Source organism: Aquarana catesbeiana, linkage group LG05 (assembly GCF_042186555.1).
Source record: "Aquarana catesbeiana isolate 2022-GZ linkage group LG05, ASM4218655v1, whole genome shotgun sequence".
In the NCBI taxonomy this organism is placed as follows: Eukaryota; Metazoa; Chordata; class Amphibia; order Anura; family Ranidae; genus Aquarana; species Aquarana catesbeiana.
The window spans coordinates 465,860,381-465,884,921 of record NC_133328.1 but is presented as its reverse complement, the minus strand read 5'-3'; the positions used below and the strand labels follow the sequence as shown (position 1 = coordinate 465,884,921).

Below are 24,541 nucleotides of genomic sequence, written 5' to 3'. Positions count from 1 at the left end.
CTGCAGATAGGTATAAAGTCAATGGATCCAGTTCTTGCTGGTAGAAAGAAAAAAAAAAATACAAAGCAATAGCTATTTAGGAATTCCAATTACAGGCATGCGGACGAGGCAACCATGTTGTTTCTGGCAGGAGTGTCTTCCTAGTGATTGCTATTCTGTTACATTGATGAATTTATGTTATCATGACAACATGCCCCAAACCATTTTATATGTCATTTATTATTGTGCTATAATAAATGAAACTTCCTTATGTATTTTTTGTGTCATCAGTCTATTTGGACAAGTGTGTGTTTTTGGTAAATTTTGGCAAAAGGTACTTCAGAAACGTAAGATATTTTATACCTTTTAGTAAATCGACCCCAATGTTTTTGTTTTACTTGTAGATTGTGTGAACTGGTTGTCAAAATGAAAAGAAACATTAACAGCAAAAACAACTGTAATTAATGTCACATAAAAAATGTATGGTGATCAGCTTGGAGTTTGAATCTATCTGAGTGTAATGTTAATAGAAACATTATTCTAAATGCTTTCATCCTAAACTGTTTTTTCTTGGCTGGAGTGGACCAGGGTCATTTTCGGCCTTTTTATCACCTCTTCTGACCATGGTAGTCAGTCCTTCCCTTTCCCACAGCATGGCTTTGACAGGCCAAGCTCAGTGTTTCAGCAAGAAAAGAGACTGTGTTTTACCTAGAAGGCCGAAAAGTCCGGCTTGTCTTGTCACAGCTGTGCTAGTGGTGGGAAAGAGATCAGCAATAAAGACACTACCTACTCTATTGAAAATGTGGAAAACCATTTTGGGTGGTGTTGTTCTTAAATGTAATACCATAAAAATTACCATTCGAATATTACATCCATTGTTAAAATTACAGTTTCTTTTCTTGCTAAGTGAACCTGATCTGTGTTATCTATTAAAGTTTTTACATTTATCTTGTGTTGGATATTTATGTCAACCTGATCTGTGTTACTATTTGTCTATCAAATTTTTTATATTTAACTTTTGTTAGATTTCTCTCCCTTTCCTATAAACAGGAAGCAAGGCAATCTATTCAGAGCTGTTGTAAAGAATATTGGAATGACAACTTTGACAGCTAGATTATCAACATGAAAAACAACAACATACATTTTAAATACATCAATAGATTTTATTGATATTGGATTACTTGGAGCATTGTCATACTTTATTTGCCACAAATCATTGTTACTGATCACTGAATGAAGGTGGGGTGCTTATATATTACAGTACAGATAATTATATCTAGTATACCTACACTTTAGAGTAACATCAGCGCTTTCACTGTTGAACCTGTACAAAGCATCATAGTTATTTTTGCAATGAGAGACATCCAATTATGTCATGCAAACAACTACTTGTTTCACTGCCAAATTGTGCAAGTAACTACTATAACTTGTAGAACAGTAGGTACTTAAAAAGCATCACCATTGAATGCTGGAGAGTACTAAATATATTACTTTTACATTAGCTAAAACGAATCCCTGTCTACTGTAGGTTAAGGAAAAAAAATGTATTTCCCATAATTAGTATGTAAGAAGAAAAAGCTAGGGTTGATTTACTAAAATAGAAGCGGCTGTTCAGTTAAAAAAAGATAAACGTTCATGATGTAAAGTGTAAGTTCTCAGTTTAAGGTGAAAGAGAAAAGAAATTTAAAAAAAAATAGGATTTTTGCTTGTATGTAGTTGGATGATTAAAGTGAACACAGCTGTAAAACGGAAATACAGTTTGCAAAGTGAATAGCCTTTTTTTTAGTAAATGGTATGCAAAATTAACTTATTCATTAGCTAAGTAAACTTTAACTTTGCTTATTTACCATTCTTTGCTTCATAGTAAACCAACCCCGATACACAACTTTTCATGATAACTTTTTTGTCTGTTATATATTCTAAGACTCTAAAAATGTGGTTCTGTAAAACCCAACAAAATATATTTTACATTGGTTCATTGGAGACCCTGAACATTAATGTACTGGATGTACAACTCTGCTCTATACCTGAACATAAGTATTTTGAAGATATCTGATCACATTTTGGCCTATGTGTGGTGCTATATTTGGAGCTTCTCCAGGTCCACTGTTTAGAATTTACTATAAGTGGAAAAATTGCTGGATGTGATGGAAGAGACTATTATGGTCTGATGAGAAAGCACCTGTGAACACTTCCTTTTGTTGTGTGCTGGAAGTACTGTAGCTTTCATGCCTAATGAAGAGATTTGTCCACAATATAGATCATTTACTTGTGTACAACATAGACCATTTTACTAGTAATGAGGCACTTGCTAATTGTTTCCATGAGACTTTGTATGACAGATTATTATGCATAGACATTTACATACCAATAGCATTTTTTTAAGCAATATTTTGCAGTGTACATCAAAGCATTTGTATGTTCTTTTTTTTTTTTGTTTTTTTTTTCTAGATGATATGACTTAGATTGTATGACTTGCATTCATTTACCCTTATAATATTCAGTTGCTTGTGCTCATTATAATTGTACAACTTTTTAGCTTCAATACACATCAAAGAGATGGCCTATAGTATAGCTTAACCTTCAAAGTGCCTACCTTTGAGGCTTATATAATAAATAAGTATAATAAATAGTGCAAATAAAGTGCTTTACCCCTTAGTAGTCTGACACGTTGACTACTGAAACGTGATCTGAGATCATCTTCTAGTACTATGGTAGATAACTACTTGTTTTTGGTTTGCTAATGTTATTAGGTAGTCTATTCAAGGTAGTAGGTCTGTTCACACTACTGTGGCTTTCATGTGGAATGTAGCACATAGAAAATGCATTAATAAGTATAAAAATGAAAATGAATGCAAAGTTCACGTTTACATATTAAAAATGTCAGTGCTGCTCTGTAAGCATTGAGTGACCTGTTTTAACTGTTTCTGTCACAATGCATCCTTCTGAACTGTATATACAGTATATTACAGTGAGGTCACTGATACATTGGAACATGCATATCTAGTCATACCTGGCCAAAGTGCAACAGCAGCACACAGATCTGAACAGGTAAGTGATTTGGTAGCATCTATAAGATGACCATTGTGTTTCTGGACTTCCCCTAGTCCTGGAAATGCTGAGGTTTGCCTGATACATAAATTGGGCCAGTGTCTGAACTTAACCTGGTTAACCTGGTGTTTTCTTGCATATCTTCAAATTTTCAGTTTGAAAGAGACTTCAGGAAGGCTAGTGGCACTCAAAATACAAGATTATGCATTACAAGTATCAAGAAGTCTTAATTTTTTAATATTTGAAGTATGCTGATCACCTTCTTTTGACTTTCTCTAAATGACAGTAACCATGCACTTTCACTTGGAGTGCCTAGAGTCCAGGAGTTCAGTTACCTCCCATGCCTGCTTTTTCCAGTATGCAGAGGTAGAACAAACAGATCATTCTCTACAGCTGGAAATCCTCTGTGCTCCAGTGAACTATGGGGTCAAGTACCCTCATTTCAATAAATAAAAACTAGGAAACAAGAGCAGTCACTATAGGATGTCATGTGTGGGTTGGTTGAAGCATGAGAATATATACTGAGTTAAACCAAGGATGGAAATTATGAAAGAAATTTAAAAAAAAAATCTCCATTATGGGTGAAAAGGAGCTGGGTTTATTTTCCACGGAATTGTTACTCTCCATCTCAGGGACAGCTGTGATATGTCAGACTTGCTATTATTGTCATAGCCTCAGGTGAGCTTCCTTTTATTTACCATGAAGATTTAACTGAAGGACAAAGGGTACAATAATTGCTATACCATGAGTCCTCAGTAGATTATCTGTTGGAACATATGGAAAATTAGAGAATGGCGACACAAGTAGCTTGGCCAAATAAGAAAGGTACAACCTGTCCTCATCTTGCCAGAAGTGAAGGGGAAGTTCTGCTCACTGAAGTCATAGACCAAATTTAGGACTTTTTGAGGGATCTAACCCAGGCCTGCTCCAACCAAAGAAAGGAGTCAATTTAAGATGATCCTAACTAAATGATCTAGAAATCTCATAATTGTTTCTAATATATATGGCTTGTTATTGAGTTTTGTTGGGCTCCTTTTAAGTAGTATGTGATTTACCTATTAAAATAAGACTATTAGGTGATAGAGGTAGTCATTGTATGGCTTCTCAGGTCAAAGTATTAAATATTTAAACCTAGAAAAAAGTGCTACTATACACTACACATGAAAGGACGAATCACATATTTCTCCCTTTATGTCAACAAAATCTCTTCTATGAAAGACTACAAAAGTCCATGAAAATCTATTCAATCATCCTCACTATTATTAAACATTGGTTAGACTGAGCTCTGTGAATGGTTGGCTACAGTATCCTTAAATATTGAATGCAAATATACTGAAAGCAGTTGGAATGTGGCCTTTTTGACATCATTTTTCTAACAACACCATATGAAGCCCTTTTGAAAAAATAAAGAACAAGTAAAGGCACTATACACAAGAGTTTTATATTACTGAACTGAATAACCTACATGATATACATTACTGGAGTGCTGAAGCGTAACTAAGTAAAAATACCACACTCATGATTGAAAGTATTTGAAGGAAGGGATGCTGTTGATGTCAACAGCAGACAGTAAAGTGTCTGTTTCATGCTCTAATGCACTGCAAGACACTGAAAGGGAAACACTGACTGGTTGCTACAGGCTACAAGAGCAGTTCTACCCTAAAACATTTTGACTAGATTTAGCAGGTGATTAGAATTGAATTCTATTGCAGGCTACTATATTAGTTAGGAAGAAAATGTGAAGGGGTATGAAGGCTTCTTTTGTAGTAATGAACTGTGTAGATTATTTGAATAATATGCAATGTCAAATATACTGAAGTTATTGGAGTACACTTACAAAAAAAATTGTAAATGGTCATGGATATTTAGCTGACTGGAAGATAAAAATAAAAGAACTATAGTAAATATACAAGTCACCAGTAAACTTGCTTAAAGTCATCTCAGGCACTGCTATTTTTTCCTGATTCTGAGATACATTACTTATGGAATTTCATTGTGGATAGTAGCTAACTGGGGTTCAAAACATGTCCAAGCCGGATGTTGTCAGGAATAGGGATCACTTCCTGCTATAAAACCAGAAACGTATTAATCATTTGTTTTCTTTCAAGTGGCATGTCCAAAAAATGTGTTAAACTTTCGCTCTAGCTCTCTAGCTTTTCACCAGACATATTTATTATTAACTATTGTGTTTTGTCTGAAGCTCTAAGACCTGTTTCTTGGCCTGTGGCTGCTTAGTAATCATCTTGCTTCTTACTAGTAGTCATTAAAAGCTTGAAAAAAGATTTATACTACATGATTACCTTTTTATAGAGCTGCCAATCACCCCTACCAGGGAATTAAAACTGCAACCAAGAACTGAAAAGAATGTTGGCAGAGTTTGCCACGGTCTATGCTATGCAGCAAAATCAGCGAACACAGTCTACTAATAGGATTTACAGTTTGCATAATGCCAAAGTGGAAAAGACCAAAAAAAAAAAAAAATCAATCTATCTAGCTGTCTATCTATCTATCTTTCAAATATATATATATATATACACACACATCAGGGGGTTGGGTTAAATTGATCCATCATTTTTGCACTTAAATGCTAGTTGAGTTGAATTTTCTAGAACTGCCCTAAGGTAAGGTAGGCATTATGGGTTATGGGAAGTGCAGTTCTAGAGCAAAGATGTAAACTTAAAGTGTAACTTCAGCTATAAGTTTTAATTTTGGATAGAATATGAAGAGTTAGGCTGGCCATAGATGAATAGAATTTCAAATGAAATTTCTTTAAAAAAGTTTTAGGAAAATGGGTACAAAAGTTCTCGGAGCATTTGAATGTCAATCAAATGATTTTGTTTGCTTTTAACATTTGATTTTTTAATAAATTGATTTTACTGAATGAAAGCCACATACACTTTTAGAAATTAATTTGATAAAAATCTCCAGCCTGCTCCTTTAAATCTTGTCGTCACTCTGTTGAAAACAAACATCGGTTTCACCCACTATTGATTAGCAAAAAGAACAAACTTTCTTGGAACATTCTTTTCTAAAAATGTTTGTTTAAAATTCTAAACATCTATGGCCAACTTTACACTTCTGTCGGGTTTTTATGTGTCCTAGTAAAGTTTCTCCACTTCCTTTTTTGGTGACAATATTGATTTTGGAACAGCAAGTGAGGGTCATGTTCAACAAGACACAGACAATAACAAGATGGCCGGCAATAGATGGTGCAAATTTCTTTCCTGCAATTCCTCCATCAACACAGACAGTACTGACAGATTGCTGACAGAGTGCTGAGAGATTGTATTCTCGTGGCAGGGACGGTGATTATTGCTAGCGGCTATAGCAGCCGCTAGCGATAATAGCAAGTACATCTGGTAGGCTGGTTACACCCAAGTTGATCAACCGATCAACTTGGTACATTCAGCCTGCCCATGGTACACGGTTCGAATTTCGACCGGTTCAGCAGAATTCTAACTGTCTATGGCCGGCCTTAGATTTACTCTTATTTACTGTTCTGTTGACCATATTGTCACTGGGATAGAAGGTGAAAGGAGATCTCTCAACAAAGACACAAGCAACAAAACCTAAAGAACGTGTTAGGCCTTCATTCTATACAAAATTTTTTTAAAAATTATGCGCAGAGTTCCTCAGCATGAGTAAGTACAATCATAGATTTACACTTATTGCCTTAAACCATAAGAATAATCATGGCATTTTAACAAGGCAATTGAAGCTAATTATATGACTTAATTTATCTGTTAGCTACTTTAGGTAATCAAAGCATGTGTACACATTGCTGAGATTGGTGAACTATGACTAACATGCACCATAATACAGGAATACAACGATTAAGCTTGGTAAGTAAGTTTGGCAAACCTAATTTTCATTAATAAGTCTTTAATCTTTAAGAAGTTTACTAAGTGTAACAAATCAGCTTCAATACCTTCTGGTCAACAGAAGCAAAACAACGCCCAAGTAAAGTGACTGTAATGTGATGTTTGCTATAGCTTTGGTATGAAGCTGTGTTGCCTCTGTGCCAAGACAGCAAAAGAAATAATTTTTTTAAATGGGATGCAGAGTTTGAATGTGCACCAATCCACAGAAGCTTAAAGTATGTTTGTGCTGTTAGGTGAGAAAGCCAATTTCTGATTGGTGCTCTGTGATTCTGAGCATTATTGGTCTTTTCAGCATGCTACTATATTATTTATTTATATAAAGCCACAACCTGGTTTAATGTACAATGCTACATGAGGTAAATAAGACACATATAACTGTGATTTATAGCTGGTGTAGTAGAGCTAGTTTTCCATTACTGCTTTATGATAATCTTTAGAAAATACAGCATTAAAGCTTAAAGGATAAATTCACCTTTGGTAACATGGTACATGTTACACAGGTATTTAGGATATAACATGTAACATGCTACCAAGGAGCACCTGCCTACTCCCCTCCAATCATTCATTGTGACAGTGGGCGGTGGAACTTCCCCTGCACCCACTGTCATCATTTAAAAAGAGTATGCAGACAGGGCCCCACACCCCACATGGCCATGTCATTCGGTCACAAAGATCTGTGAATGAATTAACTACAATTACTGTCTTCCACCGAGGCAGACGGCTTGTAGTTCTCAATGAACTATGAGGGTGCTGGTGAGCACTCTTGTAGTTCATTGTTTTTCCTGCTCTCCAGTAACTGTCTACCCATATGGGAGGTACAGGCAGACAGCTATACTGAGATTCTGCAGGAGCCTAACATTGCACCTGCAGTCTGCTGACCACGGGTGCATTTTTTTTTTTTAATAAAAGGTCAACTTGAACTCCAGGCAAATAGCTAAATGCACATATGAAATACATATGAGGGAGCTGTTTTATCTGCCAAATTATTAGTATTTCTGTCTATCAAGTCCTAAGGTTTCACAGCTCTTAAGGAATACATTGGTGTCCTTTCTCCACCAGCACTCAGTACTGACTGGCCAATGAAAGAGCAGCAGCAGACTGATGAGACTGATGAGGGCATACCTTCACTTATTCTGCTCCCTTATCTTATCAGCATGTTCCTTATCATTTGTATGTGGCATACTTGACTGGCTTCTATTCTCTGTCAATCTGACAGCAGCTGTCTTATGCCACGTACACATGAGCGGAATGTCCTACAGAAAAAGTCCGACGGGAGCTTTTCATAGTATATTCCAATCGTGTGTATGCTACATCAGACTTTTTACGTCGAAAATTCTGATGGACCTAGAAAGAGAACATGTTCTAAATTTTTCCGACGGAACCAATTTGCATGCTCTGAAGCAAGTACGAGACGGAAGCTATTGGCTACTGGCTATTGAACTTCCGTTTTCTACTCCCGTCGTACGTGTTGTACGTCACCGCGTTCTGGACAGTCGGAGTTTGGTGTGACCGTGTGTATGCAAGACAGCTTGAGCGGAATTCCGTCGGAACTCAGTCGGAAAAACCTTTAGAGTTTATTCCAATGGGAAAACCATTCGTGTGTACAGGGCATAAGGCAGCCTTTATCAACAAGGTTCTGTGAAACCGCAAGGTTCCTCCAAAATTTGTTAGGGGTTCCTTGAGTAGTGAGCAGTAGTGAATTGCTCACTACTCAAGAAATACTGGGTTAACCATTGTAGAGATACACTTTTTCACTAACCACCAATGAACTGGGCCCTTCTTTACAACTACTTATCAGCCTCAAAGATTAGGAGGAAATTTTTCACTGACCACTAATAAAGAAAGGAACTACAATTTTCACATCCTGAGTTTCCTTCTGGCCATTATTATTATTTATTTAATTTCATGAATATGTACCATCAGCTATAAGTATCATTTTGAGCAGAAATTCCATTTCACCTGAAATTTTTTTCAGGGATTTCTCCAGGGTAAAACATTTGATAAAGGCTGGTATAGGAGACTGCAAGAGGCTGATATCAAGTCAAGTACTTATACTAGCTGCACTTAAATATATACATTAGCTATAAATACAATTAAGAGATTTGGTCCAAAACTGTCTCACTTACAAAATTATTTTGACTTTTATGGGCTACTTTACGAAGTACAATTAATTTAAGTATATCAAAGAAAATGTTTAATTCCACAACATGCATAGCAGTAAAATGCAGTGAGAATGAAAACACCTCTCTAAACAATGTTTATTTCAAATAAAACACAAACTTTATGAGCCATAATGGTCACAGGATCTTAGTCTTAACCATGGGTTATAAGCAGCTACCTTCAAGTTATTGGACATTGAAAAGAAGCTGAAGAGAAATCCCCTTTATAACCCACCCATCTTCCACCAAACATCAGTTCAGTAGTAAGTAATAGGGAGATCGTACAGAGCAAAGGGGAGGAACCTGTGTCTTGTACTGTATGAAAAACAAACAGAATCTTGAGAGCTACCATGTGAAAATCCAAATGATAAGTAGAAATGATTAAAGGACAGCTGCTAGCATTGATCACGTCCCATATGCTCGTGCCAAAAAGTTTTGTACCAATATAATGCTGCGCTATCCAAATGTAATCATACGGTAACTGTACTAAATCATAATATTACTGGCTGCAGTTAAATAGTGGTGGTGAGATATTCTATTCCTATATATAAAAAAAAGATTATTCCCCCTGAGGAAGATACGACATTTCCCGGTATCGACACATGTTGGGGAGGGGAGGGAACAGGACGGTTTGTGAGACAGTGGAGTGATCTCAGAGCAGGAGAGGACACATCAGCACAGGGCCTTTATATTTGTATGGCTTGATACAGAGTGGTGCGCTCATAGCACCTATTAAATGTGAGTACCCTAATATAGGGAATATTGTCATTTTGAATAAAACTTTTAAAACGGTAATACACTATCCAGTTTCCTCTGTTTTCCATATGAATATTACTGCAAACAACCATCCAAGGATCTAAATGCTGACCATAAACCCAGAGGTGGTTTAAAAGCACATTTTGACCGAGCTTAGGTGCTGGGTCACACGCTCTAAGGTGAACGCGTACACAAAAGGGGGAGCACAAGAGTGGACACGAGCACTTTACTGTTATATCAACTTTATGCTGTGATTTTATGGACACAGATTAATGCATGAATTAGTTTGGCACAAGAGCACTTTAAACACGGTTCACTTTATTTCTATATTGATTATTGTATATTGATGCCCTTTATATAGATTTATGTAAATTACAGGTTGTCACTGCAATTATCGCAGTATTGCAATTATCGCACAGGGTTGCAAATTTCTCTATTGCATATGAATGCTACATGCATGTGTGTATATAGAGGTGTGTATGCTATACAGGTTGTCATTGGGAGGATCGCATAGGATTGCAATTTTTATTGTTCATGATCGCAACTTATAATCGCATAAGATTGCATTATTATATTCACTAGATTTTTTTATATAGGAATAGAATATCTCACCCCACTATTTAACTGCAGCCAGTAATATTATGATTTAGTATGGTAACCGTATGATTACATTTGTGTCTTGTACTGTATTCCAAGAACACACCAGAACAACCTTATCCTTGTGTGACACTAGGAAAGGCTCTTTAGAGTACAACGCCACAGAGAGATTATAGCAATGAGTAAATCCACTGTGTGAATGAGGTCAAACAAGGGGATTTCCCAAATATTTTCAAACGGCTAAAAGGCGACCTTTCAAAGTCTGCTAGAACCAGGTAAAGGTCCCACACAGCCAGAGAGGAACATACAGGGAGAGCAATGTGTGCACCCCTTTACAAAAAGGCCTTGACTGAGGAATGAGAGAGGTCAACAGTCTCTAAAACAAAATGGCTGAGGATGAGATTTGCCCCTTGATGGTACTCAAGAGCAGATAATGATCCAGATCAGACTGGAGGTAGGAAAGAATGTGTCCGCTTTCCAGAGTGGAATTACCAAGCTTTGCATTATGCAAAGTATCCCTTCCAGGTGTAGTGATAAACTTTGCAAGAAGATGGATTTCCTAGTCTTTAGGAACTTAGGAATGATCAAATCCGATAGGTCCCTGTCACTCAGAACTTGAACTTCAACAGTCATTCTGTTAAAACCAGTGACCTGAGAAGCAAAATTGTGGACCCGTCTATAGAACAGAAGGTCTGGACTATCTGGAAGGGCTCTCAGAGAGTCTGCACATAGTGTGAGTACCACAACCTTATAGACCAGTTTTGGAATGAGTATCACTGAAATGTCCTCCATTTCAAACTTGTAGAGCACATGAGGGAGGAGCTGTAGAGGACAGAAGGCATAGATCAAGTTCAACTGATCCCATGGAGTGACCATAACATCCACTGTGAAGGCCCAAGGGTCGCTGGACCTAGCAACAAACGTTTCCAGTTTGTTGTTGAATCTAGATGCCAGAGGATGCACATCTGGCATCCTCCACCTTTGGCAAAGGGCTTGGAACACATACAGGTGGAGAAACTATACCTCAGATCCAGACACCAATGGCTATGAAAAGAAGCCTGCCAATTTTGGGTTGTGGACAGTGGACAGGGCTAGAATGTGCAGTGAAAATCAAGTCTGCTTCTGTTTGAGAGGCATCCTTTCTGGTGCCTCCTTTATTTTTGATGTAAGCCACTCCTGTGGCATGACCCAACTGGATTCTGGTTACATGACCTTTAGGAAGGAGCTGAATGTACCTGGGATTCTGAAAGTCCCTTTAACAAGAAGGTGCCCCCAGATATTACCCCCTATGCACACAAAAAAAAGTGAAATGTAAATAAACACTCACACAGACAGTGTTTAACAAGTCCTTGTGGCCATATCTGGTCAGTGTGATGTCAGCACTATCTCTGCCATTTGTTAACACGGTAAGGGATTTCTGGCCAACAAATTCATGGGATTCAATGATGTCCCTGATTGTTAAGAATGTGGCAGATGCCAGCATCTGCTACTTCCTTAACAACCATTGACAGGAAGCTGTCACATAAAGTAGCAGAGGAAAAATGGTTACCATATGTGACATTTGGTTCCTGTTGAAAAAAGTCCATCGCTCGGTAGAATGCCCTAAGAGCCCTTTCACACTGACAACGCGGCCGCGTTAGCGGTAAATCGCCGCTAGTTTTAGTGGCGATTTACTGTCGTTTTAGCGACGCTATTCGGTCGCAAGTGGCCATTTTTAAACCCCGCTAGCGGCCTAAGAAAGGGTTAAATGCACCCGAGAAGAGCTGCTGCTGAAGCGATTTGCAGGCGCTTCGGCAGCGGTGCCCATTCATTTCAGTGGGCAGGGGTGGTGGAGGAGCGGTTTATACACCGTTCCTCCGATGCCCCAAAGATGCTGCTTGCAGGAATTTTTTTTAACGTCTTGCCAGCGCATCGCCCCAGTGTGAAAGCAGTTGGGCTTTCACACTGGGGAGCATTAGGAGATGTTTTTCAGGCGCCTTACAGGCACTAGTTTTAGCCCTTTAGCACATGAAAAATGCTCCAGTGTGAAAAGGGTCTTTCAGGCAATGTTTAGTTAGAACCTAAATTCAGACTGAACCAAAAGCTTATCTCTTTAATGGTTTGCATTGAACAATATGAGGAAACAAATCATCTGGAAAATGATGAAATGTGATATTATCAATTTTGTTAATGCAGACTAAAAAGCTTATTTCTAGTGATCTCACAGCTGAGAGGTCCAGTGTTGAAGAGACAACCAAATTGCCATATGTTCAAGGATGTTGAAGGGAGGATGAGCTTCAAATAATGTCTAAGTCCCCTGCACCAAGAGGGCATCCAGAACCCCTCCCCAGTCTGATAGGCATCAATTGTAAGGACTTTCCAAGCCATTGTGAGAGCTTTCCGGAGTTCAAAACTCTACTTTGTGGCCCCTGGAAAAAACACTTTGGACCCAAATGTCTTTGAGTTCTAGGTACCTGATGGCTAAGAAAGCAGATAGATTTCCCCATTCTCTGACAAAGGAAGCACCCCTTCATTGGGAAAAGGGCTTGGACACAGACTTGGCTGGTTTAGAGGTCCATGACTTCTAAAGGAAGAATGCCCCAGGTTTAGACTTGGAAAATGAAGCCTGAGAGGGGCAAAAGGATTCCCACAGTGATTTCCTTGATGTATTTGTCCAAGGATGTACCAACTAGGTGCTCTCTTGAAGGCTTTTCCTCTGAGATGCTTTCTGCTTGAGAGTTCCGCAGACCAGCATTTAAGCCAGATATTTTTTCTCATGTGAACAGAAATTAAGCTCATCCTGAATATCTTATGAAGAGTATGTGCCAAGCTATCTACATTAGAATAAGGACACAGGTAAAAGTCTTAGGTGGTTTTGAATGGATAGATCTGTTAAAATGGAGCCAGGGTCTCAAGATAGGATCTAAAGCTGGATTCACACCTATGCACTTTTAGTGCTTTTTGCATTTTGCAGATTTGCACTACAGTCCAGTGAACATGGTTTCCTATGGAACATGTTCTGTAATGCAAATCTGCAAAATGCAAAAAGCACTAAAAATGCATAGGTGTGAATCCAGCTTCAGAGTGAGTGAGCTGAGGCCTTGGGCATTTTTAAAGAACCCATGTTTAAGACCTTAGGGTAAGCAGACTCAGACTTATAGTACAGCATGATTGTACAGCCTCAATAAGTGTAGCAATAGTATGCTTAAAGGGTAACTCCACTTTTGTGGGAAAATAATACCACAGTAGTACATACAATTGCAATGCAAGTCATATTGTAATTGAATTATTTTTTTAAATGACCTTTCCTTTTCAATCTGCAGCGCTATAATTTTCTTTAAAATGCAATGCAATATAGTAGTGTTTCTCAACTCCAGTCCTCAAGGTGCCCCGACAGGTCATGTTTTCAGGATTTCCCTCAGATGAAACAGCTGTGGTAATTACTAAGGCAGTAAAACTGATCAAATCACCTGTGCAAAATAACGGGAAGCCTGAAAACATGACCCGTTGGGGTGCCTTGAGGACTGGAGTTCAGAAACACTGCAATATAGTAACCCGGAGGCATTCTGTACACAGATGGTGTACAGAATGCCCCCCAGAAATGTTATTTCCTGCTTGTGTGATTGGTTTACTGATTTTACCATTAATCTTCACTAAGACACTAAGTTAGATTTTGATCTTCATCTACAAAAAAAATTCATTTTTGGTGAGATACTCCCAAAGACAAATCACATCTAAAGGAATGCAGACCCTGTCCCTTTCCTATTAGAGCTCTGCAAGTGCAGAAGCTGATTACTAATTATAAAATTGCTTCTATACAGATTCACTTTGCACATGGACAGAGACAAACAGCTTTTTCTTCAGAATAACAAAATGTAGGAATGTGCAACAACGTTTGTTAAAATCCCTGCAATATACATACCGTATATACTCGAGTATAAGCCGAGTTTTTCAGCACATTTTTTAGGCTGAAACCCCCCCTTCGGCTTATACTCGAGTGCTGTACCTGTGATTACTAAAACAGCGGGTGTCTCCTGCTGTGTCACGCCCATCTGCAGCTGTACCTTTGATAACTAAAACAGTGGGTGTCATACAGTCTGTGCGGCGGTCCATTGTAACAAAGTCCTGCCTCCTCCTCGTCCGTGATAGACGGAACACTGATGCAATGCTGAGAAACTGTATCAGTGTTCCGTTTATCACGGACGAGGAGGAGGCTGGGCTTTGTTACAATTGAAGGCCGAAATAGACTAAATAGTCTCCCACTGTATGACACAGCGGGAGACAACCGCTGTTTTAGTTATCAAAGGTACAGCTGCAGATGGGCATGACACAGCGGGAGACACCCGCTGTTTTAGTTATCACAGGTACAGCTACAGATGGACACAACGAGGCTGCAAATGGGCACAGTGAAGCTGCAGATGGGCACAGTGAGGCTGCAGATGGACACAGTGAGGCTGCAGATGGGCACAGTGAGGCTGCAGATGGGCACTGATGATACAGGTGGGCACAATGAGGGTGAAAATGGGCACAGTGAGGCTGCAGATGTGCACAGTGAGGCTGCAGATGGGCATTGTTTATCCAGTAGCTGCTGCATTTCCCACCCTAGGCTTATACTCGAGTCAATACGTTTTCCCAGTTTTTTGTGGTAAAATTAGGTGCCTCGGCTTATATTCGGGTCAGCCTATACTCGAGTATATATGGTATATCACCCAGAGGGGAATATTGTTTTCTCAACAAAAGTGGAGTTACTCCTTAAGTTTTGGTGAGATCCTAGCAAAAGGTGTCTCATCCTTATCGGATACCTCAGAAACAGTGAGTGATCTTCTTTATCTACCTCCTCTTTAGGTAGTTCAGCAGCTGTAAGAGTAAAGTCAAAGACAGACTAAGCTAGGGATACTGAAGGGGCTCTCCTCCTGACTCAGGGCTTATTTGCAACCTCTTGCAGTCTATAGTCTCCAATAAAAAAAGAGAAAAACAGGATCTAAAGAGGTAAGCTTCTCCTAGTATAAAGAAGAGGTCCGTCACCTAAAAAAAATGGAGGCTTGCTGTAAACAGGGGATTTAGGGGATGCATTTTTTTTCACCTGTGCCCTAAAGATAGCTGGATATAACTCATGGTTAAAGCTAAGACCCTGCGGCCTTATTGTATGATTAAGAAATGTTTGTGTTGCCCACTACAACTAGCCATTTTAAAATCCGCAGCAGATAAATCGAGAGCGTAGTGTCAACATCAGAAGAGGAACAGAGGGAGAACACAGTGGAGAAGACCCAGCAAAAGAGCGAGAAGATAGCGGAGAAGACAGCAGACAGAGGGAGAAGAACCAAAGAGGGCTAGAAGACATCAGCGGAGAGCGCAGAAGAGGGGAGAAGAACCAGCAGAGATAAAAGACGTCAGCAGAGGGGACAGAAGAGACGGAGAGGGGAGAAGAAATCAGAGACGGAGACAACGGAGCTGCCTTAATAAATTTCTTTTAAAACCTGTATAATGTGTTTTATTTTTGTCTTTTTTTTTAGGTGAATGTGTAGGGGTACAATGTACCCCATACTCATTCACATAGGGTGGGGGCCGGAATCTGGGGGCCCCCTTGTTAAAGGGGGCTAACAGTTTCTGATAAGCTTCCTGCCCGCAGACCTCAACAACCAACAGCCAGGGTTGTCGGGAAGAGGCCCTTGTCCTCATCAATATGGGCCCCAAAGCACTCATCCCCCCGACGTTGAGGGCATGCGGCCTGGTCCGGTTCAGGGGGGAGCGCTCGCTCATCCCCACCCCCTTTCCTGACCTGTCTGGCTGTGTGCTCGGATAAGGGTCTGGTATGGATTTTGGGGGGGCTCCAAGCTGTTTTTGCAGCATGGGGGTTCCCCTGAAAATCCATACCAGACCGAAGGGCCTGGTATGCTCTTGGAGGGGGAACCCATGCCGTTTTTTTAAACATTTTTGCTTGGAGTTCCCCCTAAAGATTCATACCAGACAGTGCCTGGTATTGTTGGGGATCAAAGTCGGATCCCTGTTCAAACGCATGTCGGACTTCAAGTCACAGGGCAAAGTCAGATCCAAAGTGGTACAACTATCGTGTCGTACCAGTGTGACCCTGGCCTCATACAGAGAGAGAGCTAGGGTTAGCACAAAATCTGCTTCTGAGTGTCCAAACAAGGTCATGTTACTTCACCTGGAAGACTGTAAGTGAACAAAGCAGTCAAGCTACTTATAGAAATCACTGTTTAAAATTGATGACCTAGCAGGAACAATTAGGGTTAGGTATACCTAACATTGTTAATATCCAACTTTCTTGGTTCTAACTTTTCTAAAAAAGAAGCACAGATAAAAAAAAATGTCAAAAAAGTGAAAAACCCACTTACTTTGACCAATCAATCTTTATCTTTTACCTCTGGGAAAATGAAAACAAGGAATCTGATTGGTCACTACAAGCAAGTTCTTGTTTTAAAAAAATACCCTAAGTTTATAAATCAAAAAAGACAAAACAGTTGTGATAAAGGGAGCATAAAATGTCCTTTGTTACATTATTTGTTTGAAAGTTCCTCAATAGTACAAAAGATAAAAAAAGAAATATATTTATTAATGTAACCATAATGTTGCCATAAGCACCACCTGCAAATCCTAAAAAATAATTATCAAGAAAACAAAAATGTGATATTTTTATCTGGGAAAACTGGACTGTGTTTACATAGTTCTCTCTGGTTATCTTGGTATTGGTACAGCATCTGCACAGAGTGACCTTTATTACTGCAGTGAACAATGCAGATTTGTTAAGATATTTTTCAAGCTAATTTCAAATGAAGCCAGTGCCAACGTTGCATAAAGCTGGCCACACTGGTTATAATCCTTATTTTGCAATTTCTGTATAACCTCCTTTAGATACTGTACATTTACCAAAACCATTGTAACATCTGTGGCCAATGTTAGACATTCAGGAAGGTGTGTACTAAGTCACATCATAATTATATCTCTCACATTTTTTAAATAAAATGAACCTGTCAGCCTTTTATGAACTTTGAAAACTCAAAGTTGTGCTTAGGAAAACAAATGTAGTTTCTACTATAGAGCTGCATGATTCTGGCCAAAATGAGAATCACAATTTTTTTGCTTAGAATAAAGATCATGTTTCTCGCGGAGTAACATCATCTCTCAGATTATACAAGAGAATTGGGCTAACTTTACTTTTTAGTTTTTTATAAATTCATTAAAGTGTGTTTTTTCCCAAAAAAATGTGTTTGAAAGACTGCTGTGCAAATACAGTGTGACATAAAATATTGCAACAACCTCCCTTTTATTCTCTAGAGCAGGGGTAGGCAACCTTCGAGAGATGGAGATTTACTTGAACAACCCTAACGAAGTCAAAGGTCAGGGTTAAGGAGTGCGTTGCACTCAGAATGCAGGGTTAAGGAGTTCCTCTTGCTCAGAATGCAGGGTTCAGGATTGCATTGCACTCAGAATGCAGGGATCAAAAGTGTGTTACGCTCAAGATGCAGAGATCAGGAGTGCGTTTAGCTCAGAATGCAGGGTTCAGGAATGCGTTGCGCTCAGAATGCAGGGATCAGGAGTGCGATGCGCTCAGAATGCAAGGATCGGGAGTGTGTTGCGCTCAGAATGTAGGGATCAGGAGTGTGTTGCACTCAGAATGCAGGGATCAAAAGTGTGTTACGCTCAAGGTGCAGAGATCAGGAGTGCGTTTCGCTCAGAATGCAGGGTTCAGGAGTGTGTTGCGCTCAGAATGCAGGGATCAAAAGTGTGTTACGCTCAAGATGCAGAGATCAGGAGTGCGTTTAGCACAGAATGCAGGGTTCAGGAATGCGTTGCGCTCAGAATGCAGGGATCAGGAGTGCGATGCGCTCAGAATGCAAGGATCGGGAGTGTGTTGCGCTCAGAATGTAGGGATCAGGAGTGCGTTGCACTCAGAATGCAGGGATCAAAAGTGTGTTACGCTCAAGATGCAGAGATCAGGAGTGCGTTTCGCTCAGAATGCAGGGTTCAGGAATGCGTTGCACTCAGAATGCAGGGATCAGGAGTGCGTTTAGCTCAGAATGCAGGGTTCAGGAATGCGTTGCGCTCAGAATGCAGGGATCAGGAGTGCGATGCGCTCAGAATGCAAGGATCGGGAGTGTGTTGCGCTCAGAATGTAGGGATCAGGAGTGTGTTGCACTCAGAATGCAGGGATCAAAAGTGTGTTACGCTCAAGATGCAGAGATCAGGAGTGGGTTTCGCTCAGAATGCAGGGTTCAGGAATGTGTTGCGCTCAGAATGCAGGGATCAGGAGTGCTTTGCGCACAGAATGCAGGGATCAGGAGTGTGTTGCGCTCAGAATGCAGGGATCAAAAGTGTGTTACTCTCAAGATGCAGAGATCAGGAGTGCGTTTAGCTCAGAATGCAGGGTTCAGGAATGCGTTGCGCTCAGAATGCAGGGATCAGGAGTGCGATGCGCTCAGAATGCAAGGATCGGGAGTGTGTTGTGCTCAGAATGTAGGGATCAGGAGTGCGTTGCACTCAGAATGCAGGGATCAAAAGTGTGTTACGCTCAAGATGCAGAGATCAGGAGTGTGTTTCGCTCAGAATGCAGGGTTCAGGAATGCGTTGCGCTCAGAATGCTATGATCAGGAGTGCGTTGCACTCACAATACAGGGATGGGGAATGTGTTTTGCTCAGAATGTAGGGATCAGGAGTGCGTTGCGCTCAGAATGCAGGGTTCAGGAGTGCGTTGCGCTCAGAATGCAGGGTTCAGGAGTGCATTGCACTCACAATGCAGGGTTCAGCAGTGCGTTGTGCTCAGAATTCACGGTTAAGGAGTGTATTTGGCTCAGAATGCAGGGTTCGGGGAGTGGGGGGTGATGTGAAGGGTGGAAGAGGACACTGCTATGGGGGTGACACTGCCCATAATAGTGTCCTCTGCCCCCTTCACATCACCCCCCCCCCACACAAACACACAGTGGTGTCTTCTGTCCCCTTTCCCCTACAGCATTAATCTCTGGCCCCCCTTCCCTCCCACAGCAGTGTCTTACCTGTTTCCACAGGAGATCGGGAGGCAGCACAGTTCTGGACAGAGGGCGGGAGCTGGCAGAGTCAATTTTTATATTAGCAAGCTGGGGATTGCTTAATTATGACCACCTGTGTCCTAGCAACCAATCACCAGCGTCTTAACCTAAAAAGTTAATTTGGACGGCCCATTCCCCCCGCCCTCAGTCCTGAGCTGTGCTTCCTCCCGGTCTCCGCTGTTCACTGATAACAGAGGCGGAGGAGGCTGGAGACGGGAGGGAGTGAGGGACCGGGATATAGAATGCGGAGTGGGTGGGAGGGGTTCTAAGTAATTTTCAAGCAAAAAATACTGATTTTAATTTGTAAGCAACAAGTGTCATAAAAAGGCTTAGTCTTTAAGTGGTTTAAATGTTCCTTATTTACAGACTGAAGTTCATTCCTTTGATCTAAAAGTGTTACAATGTTTCTCTTTATCGTCTAAGAGATGTTGTGATGAAGTTGGCAGACTGCCTGTTTTTTTTTTTGACAGTTGACAGCTGTGAGCAGAGAACTCTCTGCACTGAATCGGGAAAATGCTTTGTTAACATCGCAAGGGGGGTAGAATCTCTATCTCGATTCTTTAACGATTAATCGTGCAGCTCTAGTCTACTATTATTTTTTTTGAGCTAGAAAGGCATTTCCTGTGTGACCCCTTGTGGAGGGTCTACACTTTTTTTTCCTTGTTCAATCTGTTTATTGGCATTTACAGAGACACATGACAAAATGGCAAACAGTAAATTGACAGAAAACCAACAGGGGAGAGATACAGAGCAGTCCAAAGATTAGACTTTAAAAACCATTAGGTAACACAGGTGATGCCAATCAAAAAACATACATTGAAGGATAGTGGTCAACAAAAGAGAGGACCCAGTCATAATCCAGAAAGTAGACCTAGGCGTAAGGAAATAAAACCAGGAGGTAGCCGAAGATTGCAATATGGACTAGGTGAAAGGCCACAGTCATCAAGTTTGGACTGATAGAGAGACAAATGGCAAAGAAGAAAAAGAAATGAGAGAGAGGAAAAAGAGTGGGAAAAGAGGGAGGTGGGGGATAGGGGATTTCCGGAGGAGGACCTGAAACGCAAAGAACTGGAAGAATTGGGGATATGTCAGGGGTAATGCTGTTAGGGAAGTAACAGAGAGTCATCAAAATGTAGGTGCAAAAAATGAGTCACCCATGTTTGCCATATTTTAGAATACTGCACTACCCTATCTAGGAGAGCTGCTTCTATTTTAGCATGAATCATAGCCTGGGTGACCCTGTTTGTGGTTTCTAGTGAGTTGAGAGCTGGAGTCTTCCAAGCTTTCGCTATAGTCTGTTTTGCAGGGGTCTACACATTTTTTGACTGTACAGCTCAATTTCAACCTACCAAACCTAAGCCACCATCCATCTATCTGATCAGAGTGCATCAGTAACCAATAAAGGTGCCTTCCCTACATAGTTGGATGGTGGGTTAATACTGGCTTCAGGAACAAAGCTTAGTTTCCAAGGCAAAGAAGTAAAAGTGTGCCACAGATGACGCCTTAATGACTACCATCAGTTGCCCCCTATAATGCATGATATTTTTCAAAAAGCAACTGTATCCTTCCACTAGATAATTTTCACACTGTAAATATAATAGCAGACCTTGGTGCAGACAAATGTACCTCTTCATTGCAAATGCACGCAGGGACCAGGCAGTGTTTGCATCTTTCAGTGTTCATAGTGGTCTTCTACAAATGAGCACAAGTCTCAGGCTCAGCCATATAGAATACAAAAGCTCACGTGTGCCAAACTAGAGATGAACACAACCATTTTTGCCTATGGTTGGGCCTGGCACAAGTGCAACATTAATAAAGAAAAATGCTGGAATAAATGCAGTAAGAAAGTACATTCTTCTGCATCTCTGCATCTCTAATTTAATAATTGACAAAAATCATGAAGAGATCATTGGGGTGTGATATAAACTTTGTAATTTCTTAATTTATCATCATCAGAAATGAAAATGTAAAATATTTTTAAAAAATCCTCTTTAGGTCAGGTAAATCTAAAATATTGCATAATAATATTTTGTTTTCTCTTGGAGCTTCAGGCTCCTTTTGTTGTTTTACAGGCTCTCAATTTGCTTCTTTGATGAACTTTTTTTATAAAACATTGTTCACATAGCCAAGTAAATGTTCACTCAGCTTAGTAAAAAGGCAAGGCTGAGTGTGAAAATTATGAGGTCTGAGGAACTTTGAACAGAGTGGGAGAATGGGGAACTTTTTCACTCTCATTTAAAAAAAAATTAGCAACGAAGAAGGTCAGATTTAAATCTTACACTCCCTTCCAAAACAACCAGTTCAAGACACATTGACACAAGGCAGATCAGCTTGAATGGAATGCATAAACATTTTGCCAGGTTCTGCACATGCCTGTTAATTAGCCAGGTTGAAGATTGCTGTCGTAAACCTCCATTGAGTCAGAGACTCATAATACAGCCCTTTGGTAAAAATTCTCAGAAGTACTGGGTGCTTCTGTGGGGCTGAACCCATTGGGGGAGAGGGAGATGGAGAAAGGGAGAGAGGGGGGAAGAGAGAGAGATGGCTCAGCATGTCCCTCCTAAATGCACATTACAGAGATGATGTACATTATCATGGGGAACCAAGGGTTAACTAGACACCAGTTGCAGTTCAAGTGTACTTGGTGTAGTACAGCTCTAAGAGTGGAGGTCCGCCTTAAGATTGAACATTCCCCCAAGGGGACCTCTGCCTTGCCCCAGGGCATTGATGAAGATGACACAAAACAAAGGTACTCTATGTGTGTAGTAAAGTGACTCTAAAAAAGGTCCTAACATAGCCAAGAAGAACCCTCTCATGTGACCCAGTGCTAATTAGTTAATGGAAAAATATGGAGGACATGACAAATAACATATCTATGCCTGTAGGCTCCAAATGTCTACTTTCATATCTATCTATCTATCTATTTATCTATCTATCAAAAACTGTTAATATACACAGTCAGCTTTTTTAGCAGTACGTTTACTAATAATGGAAGACATTAGGCTTTAGTGAGGTAGATCACAAAGGTACACGAAACTTCAAATACTAAATGTTACTGAGAGTATTTAACTTCAGAATGACATGGAGTATGTCAGGATGAATATCAAGTTTGTCCATATATGCAGTCATGATGCCTGTAATGGTGGTGTGCAGATGAATATGCACAGGTAGATAGCAGTTATTTGGCCCCTGGTGATCACAGATGGACAACCCAATGTGTATAAGCTATGACATGATTTACATTACTATGTTATCTTGGAAATTGGCCTCTGCTTTGGAGCTGTAAAATATGCAGAATTAGGGAGACAAGGTAAGAAGGCGGCTTTATTGGGTATACTGCACTGGCATCTACATACTTATGTTTTCTTTAATTAATAATAAATATTTTTTTTATGACAATATTTTTTGTCCATTTTTTTTCTTGGTTATGCTTTATTTTCTAAATATTGACTGGAAAGATGTCATAAGACCCACTATATGTTCTTGAAATAGCAAAGCATTACTCTGCAAAATTGTATTACGATAACTATCACATGGACAAAATATATATTTACACATTATAGTAGGTTTAATCTTTCCTGGGGGATATAGATAATAAAGTTATTTTCTTTCTATAAAAGATGTGGGATGAAAATTGAATGCTTTCATGATTTATGTGTACTAAACGATAAGTCAAAAACAACCACAGATACTGAATACTTACAGTATCAGTGCCTTGGTTTTTATTCCTTGATGAGATGCTGTGAATGTATTGATCATTCTATCTTAAAGTGGAGCAAAAATATTTTTTGGTTTTAGATAGATCAAAAAAGGGCTAGAACCTCTGTAAGCTTTTCCTGCTGTCATTGTGTGGACCTTCCTCACATGTTGTTTTAGAGACACATCAGAAATAGAGAGGAAATCCCAACTTTAACAGCTGCCACTGAAGTAGATCTCCATGTTTAGAAATTTTCCCTTACCTCTTGCTCTGGTGAGGATTGGTAAATGTTGGCTTTCCCCGCACTTTTAATACCAGCGACAGACAAGATGTGAGGGTAAGGGCTTGTTCACACCAAGAATCACACAGGAACGTACTCGCATTCCTAGGCCATTCCTGTGCAATTTGAGTGCAGTATGTTTTCAGCCCATTGATTTGAATAGGCTGAAATCGCACTGCACCATAATAAGTGCAAGCACTACTTTAAAAAATGCACTGTAACTGGGTTGCATGGTACTTCTGTACCATGCAATCAGGTGCAGGCCAACACAGTTTGTTTGCGACCTGCATTTGGGGTGTCGTTAGCATTGCATTGACACCTGCTGAAGTGCAGGGCGTTTTGAACGCAGTGTAGGAAACAAACAGAATGCCGGTTTTCTGCAAGGCATTCTGATGTGAACGGGCCCTAGATCCCTATAGTTGGGACAGAGACAGCGTTAAACAGACCAAGGTTCTAACCCTTTACCGTTCTTTCCAAACCTAAAAATACATTTTGGCAGAAGTTCCATCTCAAAAGAATAAATACAAAAATACTGAAAGCCAGTTCTGAAATGTTGTGTTGAGCTGATATATTATAGATGTACTTATACAGAGGCAGGAAATAACATTTCTATCAGGATATTAGTACCCTATAAGAGCACAGAAGAAACTAAATAGAGATAGTCTAGATCTTACAAGCTCTCCATCTCAATAGTAATGTACTACATTTAACTAGTAACCTAAGGGAATTCTTTATTAAATCTATTAAAATATTACCTGAGAGTGAACACCCCACCAAAAAGGTAAAAATATTTACACAAAGTAAGTTAAAGGGCTTATTTTGTCCTAGTTTTGAAGGATGGCGGAGGTCCCTTTGTAGTTTTTGCTGCTGTTTTTGTGGTGAATACCAGGTTCAGTGGTGTTTTCTGTGCTTCCTTAATTTTCTTGGTAGTAACGCCTGGAATGTGCAAGTAAATGGATAATTTTGCAACTCTATTTATGTTAGTGTTTCTTTTTTTGTTTATGTTTTTCGTAAAAAAATATAAAAAAGAAAGAAAAATACCAAAATTTAAATTATTTTTCCACCCTTCTAAAAGTTGATCAACCTGTTAAGTACTGTAAGTCCAAAGAGAGTCCTAT

At 39.7% G+C, this 24,541-nt stretch overlaps 1 protein-coding gene across 7 annotated transcripts in view; it reads right to left on the bottom strand.

Annotated features, from left to right (window-relative positions):
• The window catches only part of DLGAP1 (DLG associated protein 1), an 834,809-nt gene that overhangs the window by 10,415 nt on the left and 799,853 nt on the right, over positions 1 to 24,541 (bottom strand). Inside the window, exon 14 of one of the 7 annotated variants that reach the window (XM_073631417.1) lies at positions 22,782 to 24,359. The exons of the other annotated variants lie outside the window; for them this stretch is intronic. Within the exon in view, the coding sequence (XP_073487518.1) occupies positions 24,315 to 24,359 (45 nt within the window). The 3' untranslated portion in view covers positions 22,782 to 24,314. Of the gene's footprint in view, positions 1 to 22,781; positions 24,360 to 24,541 lie in introns of those variants that run through there. 7 annotated transcript variants of the gene reach the window in all.